The sequence below is a fragment of the Hippocampus zosterae genome, chromosome 1, assembly GCF_025434085.1.
Source record: "Hippocampus zosterae strain Florida chromosome 1, ASM2543408v3, whole genome shotgun sequence".
Lineage (NCBI taxonomy): Eukaryota > Metazoa > Chordata > Actinopteri > Syngnathiformes > Syngnathidae > Hippocampus > Hippocampus zosterae.
The window spans coordinates 33,655,487-33,676,378 of NC_067451.1; the positions used below are offsets into that span (position 1 = coordinate 33,655,487).

The 20,892-nt window shown below is 39.5% G+C and overlaps 1 protein-coding gene across 10 annotated transcripts in view; it reads left to right on the forward strand.

Moving 5' to 3' along the window:
* Positions 1–19,018, forward strand: part of prom1a (prominin 1a) — a 77,895-nt gene extending 58,877 nt beyond the window's left edge. For 3 of the 10 annotated variants that reach the window (XM_052059142.1, XM_052059152.1, XM_052059180.1), the window contains 14 exons: positions 207–359; positions 1,969–2,092; positions 2,184–2,287; positions 3,444–3,528; positions 5,076–5,222; positions 5,363–5,434; positions 6,462–6,554; positions 8,822–8,875; positions 9,356–9,436; positions 9,523–9,591; positions 9,690–9,779; positions 10,053–10,168; positions 10,825–10,893; positions 11,928–12,309. In XM_052059142.1, coding sequence (XP_051915102.1) covers positions 207–359; positions 1,969–2,092; positions 2,184–2,287; positions 3,444–3,528; positions 5,076–5,222; positions 5,363–5,434; positions 6,462–6,554; positions 8,822–8,875; positions 9,356–9,436; positions 9,523–9,591; positions 9,690–9,779; positions 10,053–10,168; positions 10,825–10,893; positions 11,928–12,039 — 1,369 coding nt within the window. In that variant the 3' untranslated portion in view covers positions 12,040–12,309. Of the gene's footprint in view, positions 1–206; positions 360–1,968; positions 2,093–2,183; positions 2,288–3,443; positions 3,529–5,075; positions 5,223–5,362; positions 5,435–6,461; positions 6,555–6,731; positions 6,750–8,821; positions 8,876–9,355; positions 9,437–9,522; positions 9,592–9,689; positions 9,780–10,052; positions 10,173–10,338; positions 12,310–12,671; positions 12,776–14,962; positions 15,021–16,675 lie in introns of those variants that run through there. The other 7 variants (XM_052059162.1, XM_052059171.1, XM_052059190.1 and 4 more) reach the window with 6 other exon arrangements.
* The last annotated feature ends 1,874 nt before the right edge of the window (positions 19,019–20,892 follow it).

The following is a 20,892-nucleotide window of genomic DNA, read 5'->3' on the forward strand; positions in this document are numbered from 1 at the left end:
GCATTTAAATGATCTTATTTCCATCTCATGATTTATTTTATTTTATTTTCTGCATGTTTTGTGTGTGTGTGTGTGTGTGTGTGTGTGTGTGTGTGTGTGTGTGCGTGTGCGTGTGCGTGTGCGTGTGCGTGTGCGTGTGCGTGTGCGTGTGCGTGTGCGTGTGCGTGTGCGTGTGCGTGTGCGTGCGTGCGTGCGTGTGCCGTCAGGTGGACGGGCTGCGTGGCTTTGTGCTGCATGCTAGTGCTGGTGCTGTCCTTCAACTACCTGGGCTTGCTGTGCGGGACGCTGGGATACGACAAGCACGCCTCACCCACCACCCGAGGCTGCATCTCCAACACAGGAGGCACCATGCTCATGGCGTAAGAAACCGTCACTTTTCCAATGGAGCCCCACTTCTGACACTACCTCCAACTCAAAAGTTGCTTTATTGGACATAAACATAAAACACCACATTTGAAAAAAAAAAGTGCACCCCTACTTCTGACACCATCTATTTTTAAAAAAAGAATCTTACGCCACTTGTGACTAAAAAAAAAAATATCTGGACTTAACAAGATGCCATATTTCAAAATTATGTCAGCTCTCCTATAAAATAATGTATCCCCACTTCTCACACCACTTCAAAAAAAGGTTGTTAAAAATGGACTCTCTTGTCTGACCCAAAAAAAAAACTGTTTCATTGGACAGAAAAACAAAGTGGATCCTGAGTTATGTCAGCGCTTCAAATATATATTTTTTTAAAAATTGGAATTAGAAAGAAATTTTAAAAAACATTCTTTAATTGAATATACCAAAAACATAACCCACGTTTTTTTAATGAATGCCCTATTATCGCCTTGTAAAAAAAAATTGGAACCCCACTTCTGATACCAGCACTGAGAAAAATGTTGTTCATATAGACATGTAAATAAGAAGCTGTCAACCATATTTTGGAGACGGATCTTCCCATCTAGCACCACTTCTGACGGATACTACCCCAAACAAAAAAGTTGTATTATATGGCATCCATCCATTTTCTGACCCACTTTATCCTTAAAAGAGTCGCGAGGGGTGCCAGAGCCTATCGCAGCCGTCTTCAGGTCGGCGGGGGACACCCTGAACCGGTTGCCAGCCAATCGCAGGGCACACAGAGACGAACAACCATTAATGCTCACACTCACACCTCGGGACAATGTAGAGTGTTCTCTTAACCTGCCATGCATATTTTTGGAATGTGGGAGGAAACCGGAGTCCTCGGAGGAAACTCACACAGGCACGAGGAGAACATACAAACTTCACGCAGGAAGGCCGGAATCGAACCCATGACCTCTGTCCTGTGCGGTGGACGTGCTAACCAGTTGACCACTATGTCCCGTCCCATCAAAAATGTTCCTAAGCTTTTTGTAACAAAAAAGTTAAAAATAAGAGAAATGCAAAAAGACAAGGTAACCATTGGGAAATAAAACGACAGTAAAGTAAAACTGCTCATTGCCTTTCAAGATGCCTGACAGAAAAAAAGCTATTACAGATATACTGTACTAGCTGGTTCGCCGCCCTCCGGGCGGCTCATCAGCTAGTTCCTGCGGAAGGCTGGTAAGGTGGGCCTTCGGCCCACAAAAGTGTTGTTGCTTGGTTCAACTTTTTGTTCATCTTCATTGCTTACCGCGAAAATAAAGAGATGTTTAGCTCTACTAAATAACTAACAATTTTATTGCAATGCTTGTGGGTAGACAACATTTTTTCGCTAAGATGCCCGCGCGATCGTAGTGAGCCACTGCCTGAGCGGCGCAGTGGCGGCGCGCAGCGGCGCGGTGAAGTAGGTACATTTTGAAAAGGGACAGACGGAAGGACAGACCGCGTGCGGGACGACGCGCAATATATATATATATAGATAATGTGGAATTGTTCTTTTTTTTTTAATTTTTTTTTTTACATTTTTAAATTTATTCTTCTTATTATTCTGTTTGTGATGTGTCTCTGGGTCCGCAGTGGCGTGGGCTTCAGCTTCATCTTCTCTTGGGTTCTGATGGGCCTGCTGACCGCCATCTTCCTGGTGGGGGGCAACATGGAGAAGCTCATCTGTGAGCCCTTTCAAACCAAGGAACTCTTTAAGGCCAGTCATCCAGCGACCAATCAACACGACAATAATCAGCGTGTTTGGTCGACGCCATTCATTCCACTCACTGCTTCCAACTGGTCTCCAGGTGGTGGATGCGCCGTACCTGGTCAATTCGGAGTGGAGGAACTTCATCCCGGGGTACTTGTACAACGACTCGGAGCTGGAACTCACAGCAGAGAGTTTATACAGGTGAAAATCGGATGTTTTGATTTTGAAATCGGAATTTATTCATAGTTCCAAACATTTTTCCCATGGGAAGTAATGGAAATCTGGCTTGTCTTGTTTTTATGATGGAAGTGGGGCTATCTGGTAATCACTCAATGTGACCACACATTTTTCCTCAATTTGCAATTCCATCTCAATTTGGCTTTTCCAGAAATGACTTTCTTCAAGACCGCTGACTGGCTCAAAGGGCCTCACGGTGTGCCATTATAACAGAGTAGCTCAATTTTGTAACACTTTGTATTTTTTATGTTGTTTTGATTTATACTATACTTTCACATCCTCTTCTGTGGTTATTATCACGTTTACTTTCGGGGGGGGCATTTTGGGGAGTTGTCTCCTTTTTATTATGTCAGAAATGTCTATTTTCTTCATTTTTCATGATTTTTATTTTTTATAAATATTATTTATGTATTTATTTATTTTTAAAGTATGTTAAAGACATAAATATCTTGATCCTCAATTTTTTTGCTTGACAGATAAGTCATTCTTTTTCATCAGTGTTTCCAATTGGACTCTTTTCTGATGCTTGTACATTTAACCTCTACTTTCCCTTCTGTGGTTATAATCACATTCTCCTTTTTTTTTAATTTTTTTTTTTTAACGATTTTCTTTGGGCTGTTCCCGCACTCACAGTCACACCTAGGAACGATTTAGACTCTAAATTTTAGAGTGTTCCCTGAACCTGCTATACATGTTTTTGGAATGTGGGAGGAAACCAGAGTACTGTACCCGGAGAAAACCCACACGTGCACGAGGAGAACATGCAAACTCCAGGAAGGAATCGAACCCTACATCTCTGCACTCTGAGGCCAATGTGCTACGCAGTCGACCTCTGTACCGCCTACCCCAGAGGATGTTTTTCGTTTTTTTTTTTTTTGTGGAGCTGACATCATTCCTTGCTTCCCAAACATGTTAAGCTCCATTGTGTCCATTTAAAGCCAGGAACATGACACAGCAGTGTAAACCTAAAGTCAGATTTACAACGTGCAGCCTTCAGGCATCTGTGGTGTATCTAAACTACCTGTCCAGAAAGAATGTTTGTGTGAGAGATGCACTTCCTGTCATGTTCGCTGGGTGGGAGCAAACGCTTTGACTAAGATTTCCTCTGTGTCTCCTGCAGCACTTGCAAAGAAAACAAAGGCATCTACTCAGCCCTGCGCTTGGACAAAGTTTTTAACATCTCGTCTTTCCTCAACGCCACGCTGGTCAGTGAACGCAACATGTGCATTCGCCATCCTGTTGTATGACTCTGGATTTTTTTTTTTTTACGTGGATATTTTATCGATGTAAAACGTAGCCTGGGAACATCGCTTTAATAAGTGAATTTGATCTGGGTATTCATAAAAATTATGTTATTTGTAATAACGTTAGAAATTAAACACCCTTCAAGGGATGCAAGCATGAATATTTAAAGTTAATCATTTTTATTTATTTATTAATAGTAGACAATACTGAACAAAATCGGAGTCATTCATTAATTCATTCATCTTCCGAACCGCTTGATCCTCACTAGGGTCGCGGGGGGTGCTGGAGCCTATCCCAGCTGTCTCCGGGCAGTAGGCGGGGGACACCCTGAATCGGTTGCCAGCCAATCACAGGGCACACAGAGACAAACAACCATCCGCGCTCACACTCGCACCTAGGGACAATTTAGAGTGTTCAATCAGCCTGCCACACATGTTTTTGGAATGTGGGAGGAAACCCACGCAGGCCCGGGGAGAACATGCAAACTCCACACAGGGAGGCCGGAGCTGGAATCGAACCCGGTACCTCTGCACTGTGAAGCCGACGTGCTAACCACTGGGCTACCGAGCCGCGGAGTCATATCATATTGAAATAAATTATTTAGAGTGCTAAAGTTATTTTCAAGATCCTCTTATTTGTTTTCAAATCTAATCTAATCTCGCGCCACCTTACTTCTCTGAGCTCATCCGCCCCTACACACCTGCCCGGCGCCTCAGGTCTGTGGACCAGACATTATTAGAAGTACCAAGAACTAAACTGAGGCTCAGAGGGGATCTAGCCTTTTCTGTTGCTGGTCCCTCTCTCTGGAATGACCTCCCACTGAACATTCGACAAGCCTCCTCGCTGCCCATCTTCAAAGCCTTCCTCAAAACTCACTTGTATTCTTTGGCATTCGACTCAGCATGACTTAGATTTGTTCTTGGTTTTACTGTTTGGTGCTTTCTACCGCCTTTATTACCGATTTGTCTTACTGTTTATTGTGCATGTTAAATTGCTCCATGTACAGCACTTTGTATGCAGCGATGGCTGTTTGAAAGTGCTCTAAATACTGTTGACTTGACTTGACTCATGCTACAAATAAATAAGTAACATTTCAAGAAGTGAATATATGGAAAGCATACATGTAAAATTGAATTAATACAAATAAATAAGTCAAATCACAAAACATATGTGAATCATCGAATTACAAAACATATGTGAATCAGCGAACCAAATACCGAAATTAAACTATAAACATAATTTAATAAAATTATTGGCTGCTTAATAAGTCGATACGGCATGAAATTATGCCTTGAGTACATGTGGATGGGAAAACGATAGCTTTCCATTTTTATTTTCCAAATGTTTATATTCACAGTGTTCACACTTGCACCTCATTGCAAGTGTACTAATAAAGTGATGTAGCCGAGCCACCTGTTTTTCCAAATAGCTGACTCCCCTTTCTGCAGTTTGTCAAATGAACAATATTTCCACTTTTTTGTGATGTACTTGTTCTCTCTGCTGACAGTTCACAAAGGACCTGGTGACCCTGCTGAGCAGCGTGAAAATCGACCTGAGAGGGGTCATCTTGCTGGAAGCAGAGGGCAAGCAGAAGCTTCTGGATTTCTCAGAGGCGGGCCTGTCGGAAACAAACTACGCGGATTACCTGGAAGAGGTGACACATCTCACCCATAATGAGATTCATAGCTATTCTGATTGATGAAAATGCGTTGCACCGTCCTCAAATGGATCACAAAGTGAATTCCCTGTAAATGAAACGTTACCAAAGCGTATCAATGAGATTTCTTTCCGCAGGTCAACAAAGGCGTCACAGTGGTGGACCTGCTTTCGTTTGCCAAAGAGCTGGAAGCCCAGACAGACCTGATGGTATTTCACACCACGCTCCAGTCGTCTCTTCATTTCAATTATTTCTGTTTAATACGCCTCCGCCAGAGCGTCTCAGCCAGGCCGAGTGGGGCTTCGCTTGTAATAAAGTAAACATGTTTGCAAATCGACGCTTTCTATGAGTAAAGAGCGGTAGGAAGTAACACAGTACAAATACTTGGTTACAATGCTCTTGATTGACTGAGACTTGGTGGCTCTCAGGTGGTAATTTCCATCCATGGTCTTATTCAAGAAAATTGTTGGATTTGGAAGATGGACCAAAATTGTGTGGATGAATCCCCAAAATAATTGGAAAAAAAAAGATTGTATGAGATCAGAAACCGTTAACATTGGCAGCACAGAACGCCCCTGGAATAAACAAGGCCGTGTTTGCTTTCATGTCTTATTTTGAGGATCCAATCAATGATGTGATTGATTGATTGGCAAATTATGACATTACAATTAATCACCGATTTTGCAGAGGTTGCAAAATCTCAGCCGATCAGATGCGTGTGAAGTCTACTTACCTAAATGTCCAAAAAATATAAAGCTGCCTTGCGTTGCCTGTGTTTACAGCTTTATATTTGTGTTTTATTTACATTATTTAACCTTTATTTGTCGATGTCAGGCCATTGAGGACAGATTTTGCAATGTCCACTTGGCAGCAGACGGCAGAGTAAAATTAATAACTAATCAAAGTAAAACATTAGAAGGGGAGCAAGCAATTGAAAGTGTACATTTAACCCCTGCGTGTTCGCAGTTTGGCATCCACAAATTCCCCATCTTTTTTTCTGGGAGTTCACTCTGCGCTAATCACATAAGTCACATAGTTTTCGCGTTCAAGCCAAAGCCATGTCTTCTCTAAAAAGTCTGGTCGAATAGAGAAAATGTGCTTTGCCGCCAGCTTGTGCCATCCATTCGGCCTACCAACCATTTTAAGGTGGATCTTAATTTCTCGCTCTATATTATAAACTACAACATTATTAGGTGTGTAACAAGTGGGGTATTTTTTGGTGTGTGTGTGATCCAGCCTCGTGGTCCCTTGCAAACGTCATTGAAAGGTCTCGTGGGCACCGTGCGAGAAATCCACAGCCAGCAGGTGGTCCCCATGCAGCAAGCCATGGTAACACTCCAGCTCACGCCGCACCCCTTTTCCACCTGCATTTGCAGCCCCTCCCTCTTTTAATTTAGTTTTGTTACATTTCACTCTGTACCAAATGAGCCGTGAGCCTCTCTTAAGAAGACAGTCCATCTATTCCAATTTACTTTTTTATGCTTGTTTTCTACTTTCATCGTCAAGAAATACGTTAGAGCCAGGGTAAGCGCGCACAAAAGTGTGTCCATCTTGTGTTTTTGTTGTTGTTGTTATTTCATTACTTTGTGCAATGTGGAAGCCGTGTTTCCAACAAGTGGTGCAGGGAGCAAGTAAGGCGACAGTAAATATTTGCGATACAGTGAATTCCCCTCCCCGCCCCCATGAAACATTTACACTTGTTTGTGTATTTCTTGTGTAACGCTGCTTTTGTGCTTGGCGGAGGTAATACAAGCAATACTGAACTGCACTGCTTGATGTAAACAGGTTATGAGAGTGGTATCTGTTTTTCTGATGGCACAACTGAAAAAAATGTACCTCGTTTTAGAGCAGTGGTTCTTAACCTTGTTAGAGGTACCGAGCCCAACCAGTTAATATGCACATTCACCAAACCCTTCATTAATGAAGAAAAATAAAAACATGATGTTTTTTTTAAATTCAAGACAAAAAAAATGAAAAAAGGAAAAAAAATATTTTCCTGTATTCCCCATCTCTATTCTGTTTTCCCTCAGTTTTGCCAGTGTGAGACTAGAGTTGCTTAACTTGGCATGACAAATCATGCAGATAGGAGTCTCATCACGTTCCGTGATGCATGTGAATCCAGGTTGTACATAGTTTGTCTGACCACTTTCTTGTTTTACTCGAAATAGTTAGCATGTATCAAAACATTGTTTGTTTGTTTGTTTGTTTTGATCATGTGACTTACTATCATGATAGTCACACGTTGATTACTGAACGAACTGAATTTCCCACAGCACTGATTGGTCAAGCAATGTAAAGTGATCATCTGCAGCCAGCGATGGCCAAGCGGGCTTGTCATAATTAATTGGCATGTTGAGTCAGGTGTGTCTTAACCTCCATGGCAGAGGCTTCGTGGAACCCCTGAGACCGATTCACCGAACCTCTAGGGTTCAATCAAAACCAGGTTAAGAACCACTGTTTTAGAGGGATACAGTCACAGTGTGTGTGTGTGTGTGTGTGTGTGTGTGTGTGTGTGCGCGCGCGTGTGTGTGTGTGTGTGTGTGTGTGTGTGTGTGCATGTGCGCGCGCGTGTGTGTGTGTGTGTGTGTGCGCGCGTGTGTGTGTGTGTGTGCATGTGCGCGCGCGTGTTTGTGTGTGTGTGTGTGTGTGTGTGTGTGTGTGTGTGTGTGCGCGCGCGCACAGCTCTATATCCTTCAAAGCAATGATTCCCATCCACAACAATTTCAATTGATGTGTGCACGTTTCAGATGTACAAATGTGGTATCTCAAATCCTCCTTTTCTATTGAAATGAATGCCTATGTCATTAATCCGTTACATTGCCCCCCCCCCCCCCAAAAAACTAACATTTGAACACAATTTTCTGCAGGAAAATTGGTCAAAATTGTCAATTACATATACAGTATATTATAATAACAGAATGTCAAAAATGGGCATGGTGCTGCCCATTCGTTCATTGGCCATCAAAAAAATAAAATAAAATGAGCTGAGTCAGGTCCCTCATAAGTTCAAGTACCACTGTACTTTCTGTATTTTTTGTGATTGTTAGGTGGTGTGCCGTGGGATTTTTCGACTGTCAAATGTGACTTGGCTCAGTAATGGTTGGGAAACACGGCTTTAAGATGTGGTATTGAAGGACTTTGTGGCCAAAATGCCAACAAGCTTCCACTTAGAATCAACAGTTGGACATTTTGCTTTCCTTCGCTTTGAAAGTGACGGTCACATATTTTATTGTGTCAAAACCACCTGAATCTCTCAACTAATGGCCTTTGCCTCAATTAGTCACAACGTACATCATCCATTTATTTGTGGAAATTTTTTTTTCCAAATTAATCTATTTTATACATAGCGCTTGTCCTCATTAGCTCATGAGTTTACAAGCAGCTACCCAAATGTGGATAAGTGGTCTAGTAAATGGATGATGAACTCAAGGGTCTTTTCATTTTGGAACACAATCATCTTGCATGTGTGATGTGACAATTGTGGTTACTTTTGAGATGATATCGTTTCTGTTGAGTCATCATAATCCGGGCATACCTTTTGCTTTGATGGTTAGTTGTGCTGCACTTTGATTTTCTTTCATTTGTCTCCGTTGAAGAGCGCCCTGAACCAGAGCATGAGGTTCCTGGAGAGAACTTCCTCTGACCTGCCAGTAAGTCAACCATATACCCTGTCATAATTGGGCCCTTTGATCAGTAATAATTTCGTGATACCGGTGAAGAGTTAAACCAACTCAACAGGCAAGAGCTAGCTATAAACTAAAATAGCAGGCCATACCCTACCTCATTGCTTCCAACAGATAGATACACAACACTCATCACAAAAGATTCAACTGAAAGAGCTTTGTTAAAATAAATACATAACCTGACAGAAATGGGAACTAGCTAGAGGCTACCTTAGCGGCGTTCACTCAAGCGATCCAAACGAATTCCGCTCACAAGAGATCTTGAGTCAATCTAGTGAACTTTAGTTGAAGAAAAGCCACATATGTGAGTCGTATGAAGCCAATGAGAACAAAACCTTTGAAAGATAAAACTACCAAAATGAAACAAACAAATAAGCCAATCAAGTGCTGCAATAAGCCAAAGAAACAGCCAAACAGATAACTAAATGTCATATTTCTTGTCCATAGAACAAGGTCTTAGCCATACTGGACGCCATCAATGCAGCCCAGTATCTCATCTCCCAGAATGTGACACATCTTATTGACCGGGTACCATCACGACTCCCATTACAGATAGATGCTATATCATATTACGATAATATAATTGACAATTTTTAATGCGTTTTCCCCTTCAGGAAAGTGCAAAATACACATCAACCATTGTGGGTTACTTCCATCAATACACAGAGTGGGTCAAGACATCTGTAAGTCATAATACTGTAATAACACATTAATAATACACATTATTATTAAATTATATTAATATGCAGTGCACTGTCATTTTTATGCCACCTTGATGCAGTTGGCCTTGGAGGTGGCGCCGTGCAAGCCTTTCAGCAACGTGCTGGACACAATGGAAATCTTTACCTGCAGCTTCCTGGTGGACTCGATGGTATCCAATATATCAGATATCATAAAAGCTAAAAATTAAATGGTTTCCTCAATTGAATTTGACTGTTTTTACATATTGTGGGACTGAAAATTAATATGCTGCTGTCAAATACTGTAATATGATTCAAGTTTTCGTAGGGGTGCGGGTCTGTTATCTCATCCAATTGTTTTCCACCCAAAATCTTGATTTGAAAAAGTTCCCTTTCCTGCATCTGTATGACAAAGCACAATTCAATTTGCTGATGGTAATGCCTAAGGGATGCTTTTGTGGCAGAACGTGTTCTGGATGGGTCTGGGCTGCAGCACGCTCTTCCTCATCCCAAGCATTGTACTCGCCATCAAGCTGGCCAAGTTCTACCGCAGGATGGACACGGAGGACGTTTACGATGAGTGAGTGCTTTATTAGATTTATTTATTTATTTATTTATTTAATCACGCAGCACTGTCAGAAAACAGTCAGAATTAGTTGGAGAATGAAATTTGAGTGAGATATTGTTTTCAGGCTTCTTTTGTTTGACCCTAACTCTTTCTTCCCGCTTTTATTTCTTCCTTCTTCGTAGTTCCTCTGTTTCCGGGACTTGGCATTTTACTTTGTGATAACCATTTCTACTATTTCCCATCATCCAGCTCACCCTTCATCATCTCTTTTTTCTTTTGGCATCTTCCTCTTCTTCTTTACAATCTGCACTTTACAAAGACACTACAAAGGCATGATTTCTTTAGTATCCGGGAAAGTCTGGTATCTTCCTGGGGCATTCCATCGAACATTATTGTCTTTTTAATTTTTCCATGAAACGCCCATTTCTGCTTTCCACCGCTGAATTGTTTACTACTACAAATTCTTGGTGCTGTTTTATGGGGTGAAAAGTGTCCCTTAGCTTTCACTGAAGGGCTCTCGCAATCGCGACCTTACAAAAGCTTGACTGCGCTCCGCTGTAAATAACAGAAAAGAAAATGGTGCCCTCGATGAAAAGGACCAGAAGCATGCCACGCGTTTCATCTCACATCTTTCATGTTTTTGTTTGTATGCAATGTTTTGTTTTCAGTATGGAAAGTGGTAATAATGGTTATCATAGCGAGCCCGCGCAAGGCATCCTAAACCCCCCCGTGACCAGGTAAATATGCTTGTTGGTAGTCCAGTGCATGCAATACGGTGGCGGGAGCATGCGCACAAGCACACTCACACACACAAACTTTTATCCAGTGGACTGTATTTTACATTTAGGTTTAGCTTATATTTTTTCGAGCGTTTTATCTGACAAAAAACGCACAGCCCTATTGACACCTTGTATTCATAAGGCTTCATTTTGACTTTGGAGGCATTCAAAGACTATGCAGCCACACAAGTACATTGCCTACCTTAAAGCCGACAACGGCGTCTGATGATTGTGCGTGACCACCCGTTTATCTAGGTTTGCTTTGAATTTGGAGTTATTTTTTTCCAGGGTTCAACGGACCATGCGGATGACCTCATAGCTTTTTTAGCCTCAGTCTACAGTTATCGGAGTTATTTGGATATTTGCGGAATTGAAATGATGCATTTGTGTGGGTTGTCTGGGATTTACGAAGGGTTCTAAGGCTATGTGGATGACCACATAGTATTTCTCTAGGTCAGATTTTCACTTTTTTGCTTGTTTGTTTTTTCGCAATTCCGTCAACCATTTAGACAACCACATAACTTGGACGTGATTTTGATCAGATTTTATTTATTCCTTTATTTTTTGAGGGATTCAAATGGCTCAGCGGACGATCCAGGACCTGCACTTATCTAATTTAGTTAAGGTTAAAGATTATGTAATTTTATTTCACCCCTCTCGATAATGCCTGACGCAAGTTTGACATACAGTTGAGCCACAAACATATCGCGTGCCAGAGGCTGAGCTGCACTGTGTTTGTTTCCTGAATAATGTATGGGAACTGGGCACTTTTTTGGTACAATACTGAATGTTCCCAAGACATGTATCTTACAGCTTTGCTAAATGCCAATGCAGGGAAAGCATTAAAAAAAGCGCTCCTAAGGAATTGTTTGTGAATCCATCCTTCAATTTGGTTGCTGCCGTATGTTTTGCGAGGTGGCGGCGTTGCAGGACTAACATCCTGCACGCCACGTATGACGTGTGCCACAAAATCATTGTCTCCTCTCGTTTAGAATCAGCCAAAGTCCGATGAATGTGCACCTGATCCTTTTGTTCCCAGAGAGGCAAGCATGGCAAAACGCTTGGGATTGTGCGTCTTTTCTTTTCCGCTTTAATGTCACATAAAATAACAAAATAACTGCATGCCTTGGATTTTTTGTTGTTGTTCTTACCGGTTGACTATGAGCCCATAACGTTAAGCAGAGAGAAAAACATGTAACAAAAATGTGATCATTATTAGTCTTAATTAGCACAATCCATCATACAACAAGCAGGGTATGAAAATGAGTATGAAATTATAAACTGAAGGAAATGAAAGGCTTTTTAACACCACAACATTTTGTGTATACTGTCACAAACATGTTTTTTCAGCGATAAAGTACTGTAGCATGAATTCTGTTTGTTAGTTTCAGAGTGAAAATAAAATAAGATGGAACGTGAAAGCTAGGAAGCGGAAAAACAAACAAAGCAATGGCACTGAAAAAAAGAGAATCTCTGAAGACTGACATTTAAAAACATTCCAATCAACACATTTGATTTGGATTTTATTCTAAATCATATATGTGTTGATTTATTTTTTCAGTGGCGGTGCCTGTTTGGGTGACACTTTCATGTTTTGCTCTCTTGCCTAATGAGCTTCTTGTTTTAATCCCAATAGGTGCTGTTTTTTCTTTTTTGGTGGGATGGGGGTGGGGGGTCCTTTTTCTTTCTTTTTCTTCCCCCGTCTATGGCTTCTAATAATGTTGTTCCTGTGCCAGTATCCCAACATACGATACCATGAACAGGTTCCCGCGGGCCTCGGCTCCTCCGAGGCACATCGACTGGTGACCGAGAGCCCACATTTTCTTGTGGCTCCCGACAGGTACTTTTTGTGTGTGTGTGTGTGTGTGTGTGTGTTTCTGATAGCATCTTGTTTGGTTTAAAAGCACCTCTTCTTCCAGCATGGATCAGCCGTTTCAGTCTTCCATGATCGTAACATTTCCACAATCAGTTTTTCTTACTAAAAATATGACCTTACCTTAACGCATTGGCATTTTCGTCATTGCAGCCATAGACATCAAAGATCTGTTTTTACTGGGCTGGCAGTGACTGATTTAATCTTATGCAACATTTCAGTTTCCCCTTGTAGAATAAAATTACGTTTTGTTTTGGGGGCGGGGGGTTCCACAATGCTCCGAGTTCATTCTTATGAGGTGCATTGTTTTCCCTGCAATATGCCGTACATGCCAAATACAGTCCTTGCAACATTCCGACTTTTACATGTCCTGCTCTGACATTTCAAATTTTCTTCTTTTCAATTTTTTTGTAAAATACCGAATGTTTTCTCTTTTAACTTAATTTTCATCATGTTTTTATGACATTTTGCTCCTTGCATTTACTTTTAAAAATGATAAAAATCTTAATTCATATTTTTCTCCCCCCAAAAATCCCAACTTTGTTCATATGAATTTTCTGATGCTACTCCTTTTTTTCCCCTGCAAAATTAACATGTTCATGTAGAAGTTTTATGTTACTGTCACAAAACAGACTGTTGTGAAATATCCTGACATTATTGATTTAACATTGGGGTTTTTTTCTTTTAAACTGTTTGTTTTTGTAAAATAACGCGAATTTCCAACCTTCTACTCCAAGAATTTTATGATAAACTGTCCACTGTAGTAACCGCTGTCCCTGAAAGGGTTAAGTGTAAAAGAGTATGACGTTGTTCTTAATATTTTTTAAATTCTTTTAACATTAAAAAAAAACATTTTGTTGTACTTTCATAACCTTTATTTTCATAACATTCCATTTTTAGGGGGTTATAATACTTTAGTATTGCAGGCTCTAACCATTCCTTGCAATGAATCCTCTTTTCTCTCTGTCTTTTAACTCACCTCAATTCTTTATTGAAGCTTCTTTTAGAGCGTTTCTTCTCCCGAGAGTGGCGTCATGGTGTGACTCAAAATCATTTCCTGATTTTCCTTTTATGGAAATGCTGCATGAGGGCAGTATCTTCTTTTGTTTTATTTTGTTTTGCATGAATCTTATTTCATATAAGTTGATGTTGTGTTGTGAGTTCCATGAAGCCAGAAGGGCCATTTCACATGGCCGATATTGAAATTTCCGAGTGAATTATGCACACACACACGCACGCACGCACAAATGATGCATCCTGTATGACTCAGTGCACCCTCATTTATTTCTGGGCGCTGTTTAACGTCGGAAAGATAAATGAGAAAGTGTCCACTCGCGGCCAAAACGATCGTGTTTTTATGCTGATGTATTGAATTTTGGGAAGCAATGCAGAAGAGCTACCAAGAGAAAACAAGCACGAGCCTTCACAAAACTGCAGTATAAACGTGGACTCAGCTGCAGATATTATTTTGGTAGCCAATTGAACCACGTTTTGACCCCAAAAATTTAATAATACAAATAAAAAGATGCGATAAATCTGTAGTTTTTGTGCTGTATTTATTTTTCCTTTTAGTTGTGGGTTAGCTTTGGCGTTATCACAAAAGTGCATTTTTGCGTGGCATCGTTTCTTGGAGAAAAACATTCAAAAAGGTTGGTTTTTTTAAACAGGTGTAATTTTTTTATTTTTTTTTTACAAAATATTCTTGTGTCATTATGACTTTTTTCTCATAAATTGACATTTTTGTAAAACCAGGAATATTTTGTTTGATCACTACAGGATAACCTTATTCTCAAGAAATTCAAAATCGTTTCTTTGGAATTTTCTTTTTTTGTCATTTCCATCATGTATTGCTTTTATCGTTGTTTTCATACCAGTTGTGAATAAATGTCAGGAAAGACTTATGAGCCCACAGCTGTCCAAATAATAATTGACTTTTTTTTGTGAACCTAACCGCAAATTAAAGTCTTTAAAAATCTCCATTGAGGCCGGGAAGAGTCATCGTTTATTTTTATTTTTTTTAACACTCACAGTCATCATTTCTTTTTAACACTTGACAGCCTGATCTAGTTTACTCTCGCAAACTTCATGAGCAAATATTGCCACTTGTTTGATATATGATGCCAAAGTCTAATTCTTTCATGTTCACCTCCACAGCTGCCACGAACTTCACTGGAACTAAAAAAAATGTATGTTTTCAATGAAGGCGTGCACGGTGAGTTGTCCGCTCCGTGTTTTTATTTTATTAGGTGATAGATTGATGACATGAGTTTTGATTGTTTTGGATCGATAGGCGGGAATAAAACTATCAGAGGCGGCGCCATTCATGCGGCCATTTAACAAGCAATTTGCTTCTTGCTGGAGCCCCAAACAATTCCATTTCTATGTCTTCATGCCAAAAGTGATTCCTTAAAATGACTTTTTTGCCTCATGAAACGACGAGTCGATGTACAGTACATGCCAAATGACAATGCTGGCTTTTTGAATGAATCTGAGAAAAAAATGAAAGGACAACAGATTTATGAGGACAAAGTAGTCGGTCTTGGTTCAGAATAGAAGATTAGTCCGTAAGTAGAATGTGTGTGTGTGCGTGTGTGTGTGTGTGTGTGTGTGTGTGTGTGTAGAGCACACACTTTTTTTTTAAATAAGAGGTAGAACTTACCTTAACTGACCAATTCACATTTCTTTTGTTGAAAAATATCCTTATCTTTTTCCCAAAAAGGAATTTTTGTGGTTGCTATTTTTGTACTCTCACTGTCATGCCCCAAGTTTGTACTTGGTGGGACCAAAGCCCTGGTGAAATGGGAAAGTCGTATTTGCTGTCAAGGAGCAAAGTTTAGCCTGCATTGTTAAGGAGGGTGTACAGTATATGCACGCTTCAGGTGAAGTCTTCCTAAATCCTAAATTATATTTCATTGTTTTGTGCTACAGTTACACTGTCAATGATTGATTTAAAGATTGGGGCAGCGTCAATTCATCTTGATCTTTCGCTTCGTGGCAAGACTCAGTCCATATTTACTGTACAGTGGTACCTCTTCTTACGAACGTCTCTTCAGACGGAATTTTCAAATTACGAAATGCTCCAACAGGAAAACATTGCCTCTTGTTACGAAAGAAATTTAAAGATACGAAAAATAAAAATACAGTATGGGCTGCTACTCGCAGCTCCGAGTTTCCTGAACGCAACATACTGCTGCTCTCCCATTGGCTGTTATCGAGCATCATCCTGGCATCCCGTTGGCTAAGTGTGACCTCTTCAGTTTGAGTCTATGTGTGTAGATGTGTGTCTATGCAGCGTCCTCGTCATTCACCCCTCGTACCATGAGGAGTTCCGATAGTTTTACGTAAATGGGAATCACCCAGAAAAAGTGTTCACCAGTCGGGCGATCGCTCACTATGCCGATGTTTGCCTAGGATATTTTCGAAGGATTGTTAAAAGCTGACAAAAGCAAAGTCCTTGGATAAGTTCTTGACAAAACGCCAGGCAAAAACCACTTCTGAGTGAGAACATGAACTCAAGGGGGCAAAAAAAAATTATTCTTTATTCTTTGTTTTTTACATTATGCACAACTCTCAATTATTGTGCAATAATCTAATTGTAACATGTATTTATTACATATTTTAATGCATTTTTATGCTTTAGGAAACATGTCTGAATTTTGAGTGGGCTTGGAACGAATTAGGGCCTTTACGTGGAAAATGCATCTTGACTTACAAAATTTTCTAGGACAGAAATTTCTTCCAGAACCAATTACCTGGTAATTTCCTAAGTAGAGATAGCACTGTACTACAAACCTTCACATAGCATATATCTCATAACATTGCTTTGACTGTAAAACTAACAAATTTGAATTCCCTTTGATCTTCTAGGCAAACCGAGACCCACTGAACTCTAAAACAGGATTTTTCTCTCACCACGAAGAACTTGTTTTCATCTTGATCATCCTTCCTGCTGGACATCAACGGGGCTACCGCAGAGCTGTTTACATTTCTTTGGAGGCAAAAATCCAAAGTGGACTTCAATCTCTTTTTGACGATAACAACAGCGGCTAAGTAGCCACGGGAAGGTAACGACACGCTGCTCAAGGACTTGCCAATAATCTTTGCTTCGTTATTCTCGAGGACTACAGAAAATGATGCCTATTGTTATGTTGGCAGTATGTCGGCATCAACAAGGTGAAAAAAACAAATGGACAAACCAGAGCTAGCATGACTTTTAAATGTTTACAGTCATACACAAAGTAACATCGTCCTTGTGGATATTTTGGGCTTGTTGCGACTTTTGCCTTTGACGTTGGCATTTACTACTCACCCTGCGACGTGCTTATGCCGCTTTCAGAGTTTGTAAACTGAATATTTTTAGGGGAGCCTTTTTTTAATGGTAAAGGTGTCTGCTTAACTTTTTCTCTACTTCTGCAAATTTTACCAGACTCTCTGTGATGAATTTTGACTTTAGGCTCCATCCGATGTCCTTGATTATGGTATTTTTGTTTTGTTTTGTTTTTTGTGCGCCGAACACAGGGAGCTGTACATTCAGAGTGCGTTCAAATTTTGCACATTCATAACAGTACTTGAGATCTCCACGCGGACCAAAAACTGTATCTTTTGCTTCATCTTAAATCATTCAAAAACTGAGTCAACCGGGGGGTTTTTTCCAGGTTCTTTCCCTTTCATTTACAAAAAGCAAAACAAACAAACAAAAAACATTTGAACCAAAGAGTGACTTTTCGTTCATAAAATCAACATTTGACATGACTGATTAAATGTCTATTGAAAAATATCTGGACATGGAATGAAAAAATCCTTATTTTATTTTTAGGTTATTGAATCACAATCCAACCCCTTCAATAAACCTCAGGACCTTTTTTAATAATGACTCAAATGGAAAACAATCACAGATAAACAATCACTACCTGATTAAATCAATCGCAACCCGAAATATAGCCCCGATAGCTATTTCCATCACTCTACTTTATTTTCAAATTTCCGTGCTTTATTAACATTTATCTCTTTGGTGAATTGACATTTCAATGACAAAGTAGAGAAATATTGTTCTCAAGCTAAACAGTTTTTTTCACAGTAGATCTCAGGCTTTTCCCACAATTTTTACTAATTTGACGCTACATTTTTTTCTCATCAGAACAACGTGGATACATTCATCGATAATTGAGCTAGAGCAAGCGAATGTATTCCAGTTTGTTTTGGGGGTTTTTTGTGCATTGTGCGCTAATGCTAACATACTGTATCCTGCTAACATATCGCTTCTGAGTTTACAGACTAGTTGCTGTTGATGTGAAAACAAAAACACACTAGACAATCGGTTCCTCCAACAATAAGGGATTTTGGGGATGATCAATGAAACAAGCAAAATAACACCTTCTGATTGACACAGCAAGCTCGTGCCTAAATAGTGTGAGAAACTGCCACATCTCGTTCCAACAAACTACTGTAAGCTAGGCCACCTTTAGATCTATTTGAATCAAAAGGTCATATTCAGTTGAACCAATGATCAAACTTTCGATTCTTACAGTTGTAAGAACGTTTTTACTCAGTTATTAGCTTCCATTCATACTACAGTGGTACCTTGACAGTGCAAGTGCCCCAATTTACAAGTTTTTCAAGGTACCAGCCATTGCGTGTTTTTTGTTTCTGGGACAAAAATGTAAATATTTAATAAGGGTGAATGTTGCTTTGACATACAAATAAAGTGATTTAGAATCATGGTACCACACTATTTGATTCAAAAGTTGAAATATATTTTAAAAATAGCACTTAGCATTGTGGTGTTACACTGATAAATGTGACGGACCAAAACAACACTGTTGTAATTGAAAATCATAGCGTTTGGCTACCCATACTAATCATGTTTAGCTGCTAGCTTGTAAGATAACCACGCTTTTTTTCTCCATCCAGTTGAAGTAAAGGAAATGGAGTTCTACATACGAATTATGTTTATAGCAAAAGATTGCACATACACACATTCACAGGTTTCACACTTACTGGTGTAACCTTTATTGAGATAATAATTTAAAAGGCCTTTGCGCAGATGTTGGCTAACTTTTCTGGCTTAGTTTTTATTTCTTGCAATAAAATCAGGATCAGTTTTTTGTTGTTATTGTTCTTCAAGAATTTGGATGTGGGCAGGCAACACTTGATTTTTCTTAAGTGCTTCAATGTGTAAATTGTGAATAAAGTTTTCCTTTCAGCTTGTAATCATTGTCTTCAGTCATTCTTGTGAGTGTACCTCAATAATGATATACTGTATACATGCACATACAGTCAAACCTCGGTTTTCGAACGTCTCTGTTCTTGACCAAATTGGTTTACACCAAATATTTAGAGTTTTTTATGCCTCGGATTACGACCGAAAATTGGTTCTCGACCAAACTGAGTGCACTTGAATGCGCCACTTGACTCCTCTCGCCTTCCTTACACGAGGAAGTGATGCTTCCTCGTGTAGCGTTCCATTGTGAGCAGACGTGTTCAATAAAGATTTTCTTTTAAAAAGAGCGTGGTTTCGGTTTTCGAACAAATCGGTTTTCGAATAGCCTTTTGGAACGCATTATTGTCGAAAACCGAGGTATGAGTGTATATGTAAATATATGAATACAATTATATACTATTGATCAAATTCATATATGTATGTATAATATATGTATGTATTCCTCTACAACAAAATCATGTTTGCAGCAAGAAATTTTTCACAACAGAGGGTTTTTCACTGTAGCAAATTTTATCTGAGATGCAAACACACACGCACACACACACAAAATTTATATGTGTACTCTTTATTTTTATTCCAATACTGCACGTATTGCATAATTATGAGCATACACTTATTTGCTTATTGTTTAACATTAACATACACCTTTTATATTAATCACTCCACTTTGTCTGTTAGTTTAAAGTCATTTATACTCTTATGAAAAAAAGGAAGTTTCAATATCTATAATTATATTCCAAACTTTACTTGTATAAAATGCAGCTGAAGCATAACAGGACTGTAATGAATATGTCTACTGTATACAGTATTGTAACGCCTTATGAATATGTAATTAATAAATTTAATGATACAAAACTAAGAAAAAAAACACCCAAAAATCGTTTCCATTTTTGTATTATGCTGAAAATAAAAGTATTGATTTGTTAATTTTTATCTGATTTAAATCAACGACTTTTGAAATCAAGCAATCCTAATCCCAAAGACACTTCATACTGTACAGTACTGTACTGTATAGCCAATGTGCAGTTGTGCAAAGAGAAAAAAAAGGAAAGAAATTGCAAAATTTACGATAAGCATTCAATTGCACTTAGATCAATTTCTTGGATAATGTGTTTTATTTTGCTTCCTCCGTCTTTCATTTTGATCACTTTTAACCTCTCTTCCAGCTTCAGAGCTCTTGTCTTCGCTGCTAGGCATCCAAAGGTCCTTTTTGTAGCCATTTTAGCAATGCAGCGAAATACTTCCTGGACTACTGCGCATGTGCAAAGCAGTGTGGTGGTTGCTGTTGCAGTTTCGGAGCGAAGCAGTAGGAGTCGCTGTTGGCTATTTTCGCCCATATTGGTTTCGTTGTAGAGGAGTTTCACTGTTTATCATGTGGTGTCAAACATACGGCCCGCGGGCCGGAACTGGCCCCCCAGGAGGTTCAATCAGGCCAGCAGGATCATTTAAAATTGGAAAAATGCTTAGACACGAAATTAATATTTTTAATAAGGTGCAATTCATTAAGTAGCCGCTCGGGGACAACCTGTTTTGATCAGAGTCAAAGACAACAGCAGTCTCAGTCTGTCACTGAGACAGACCCAACACAGCAGATGCTATCAAGGACATTTGAATACTTTATTCTTTGCACATTTAAGTCAAGTCTAGTACAACTTTATTGTCAAATGTGATGTATGTGGAACATACAGCACAGATGAAATTTCTTCCCTCTCAAGACAACAATCGCAATCTCCATAGTTTCTAAAGTGGAGGCAGGGATTAAATTTAGATATTATATGCACATGTGTAAATGGTTTAAAAAATCCTTTCTTTATAAATTTTGTTTAATATTATAATGCCTGAATATATTTTTCAATACCCTATT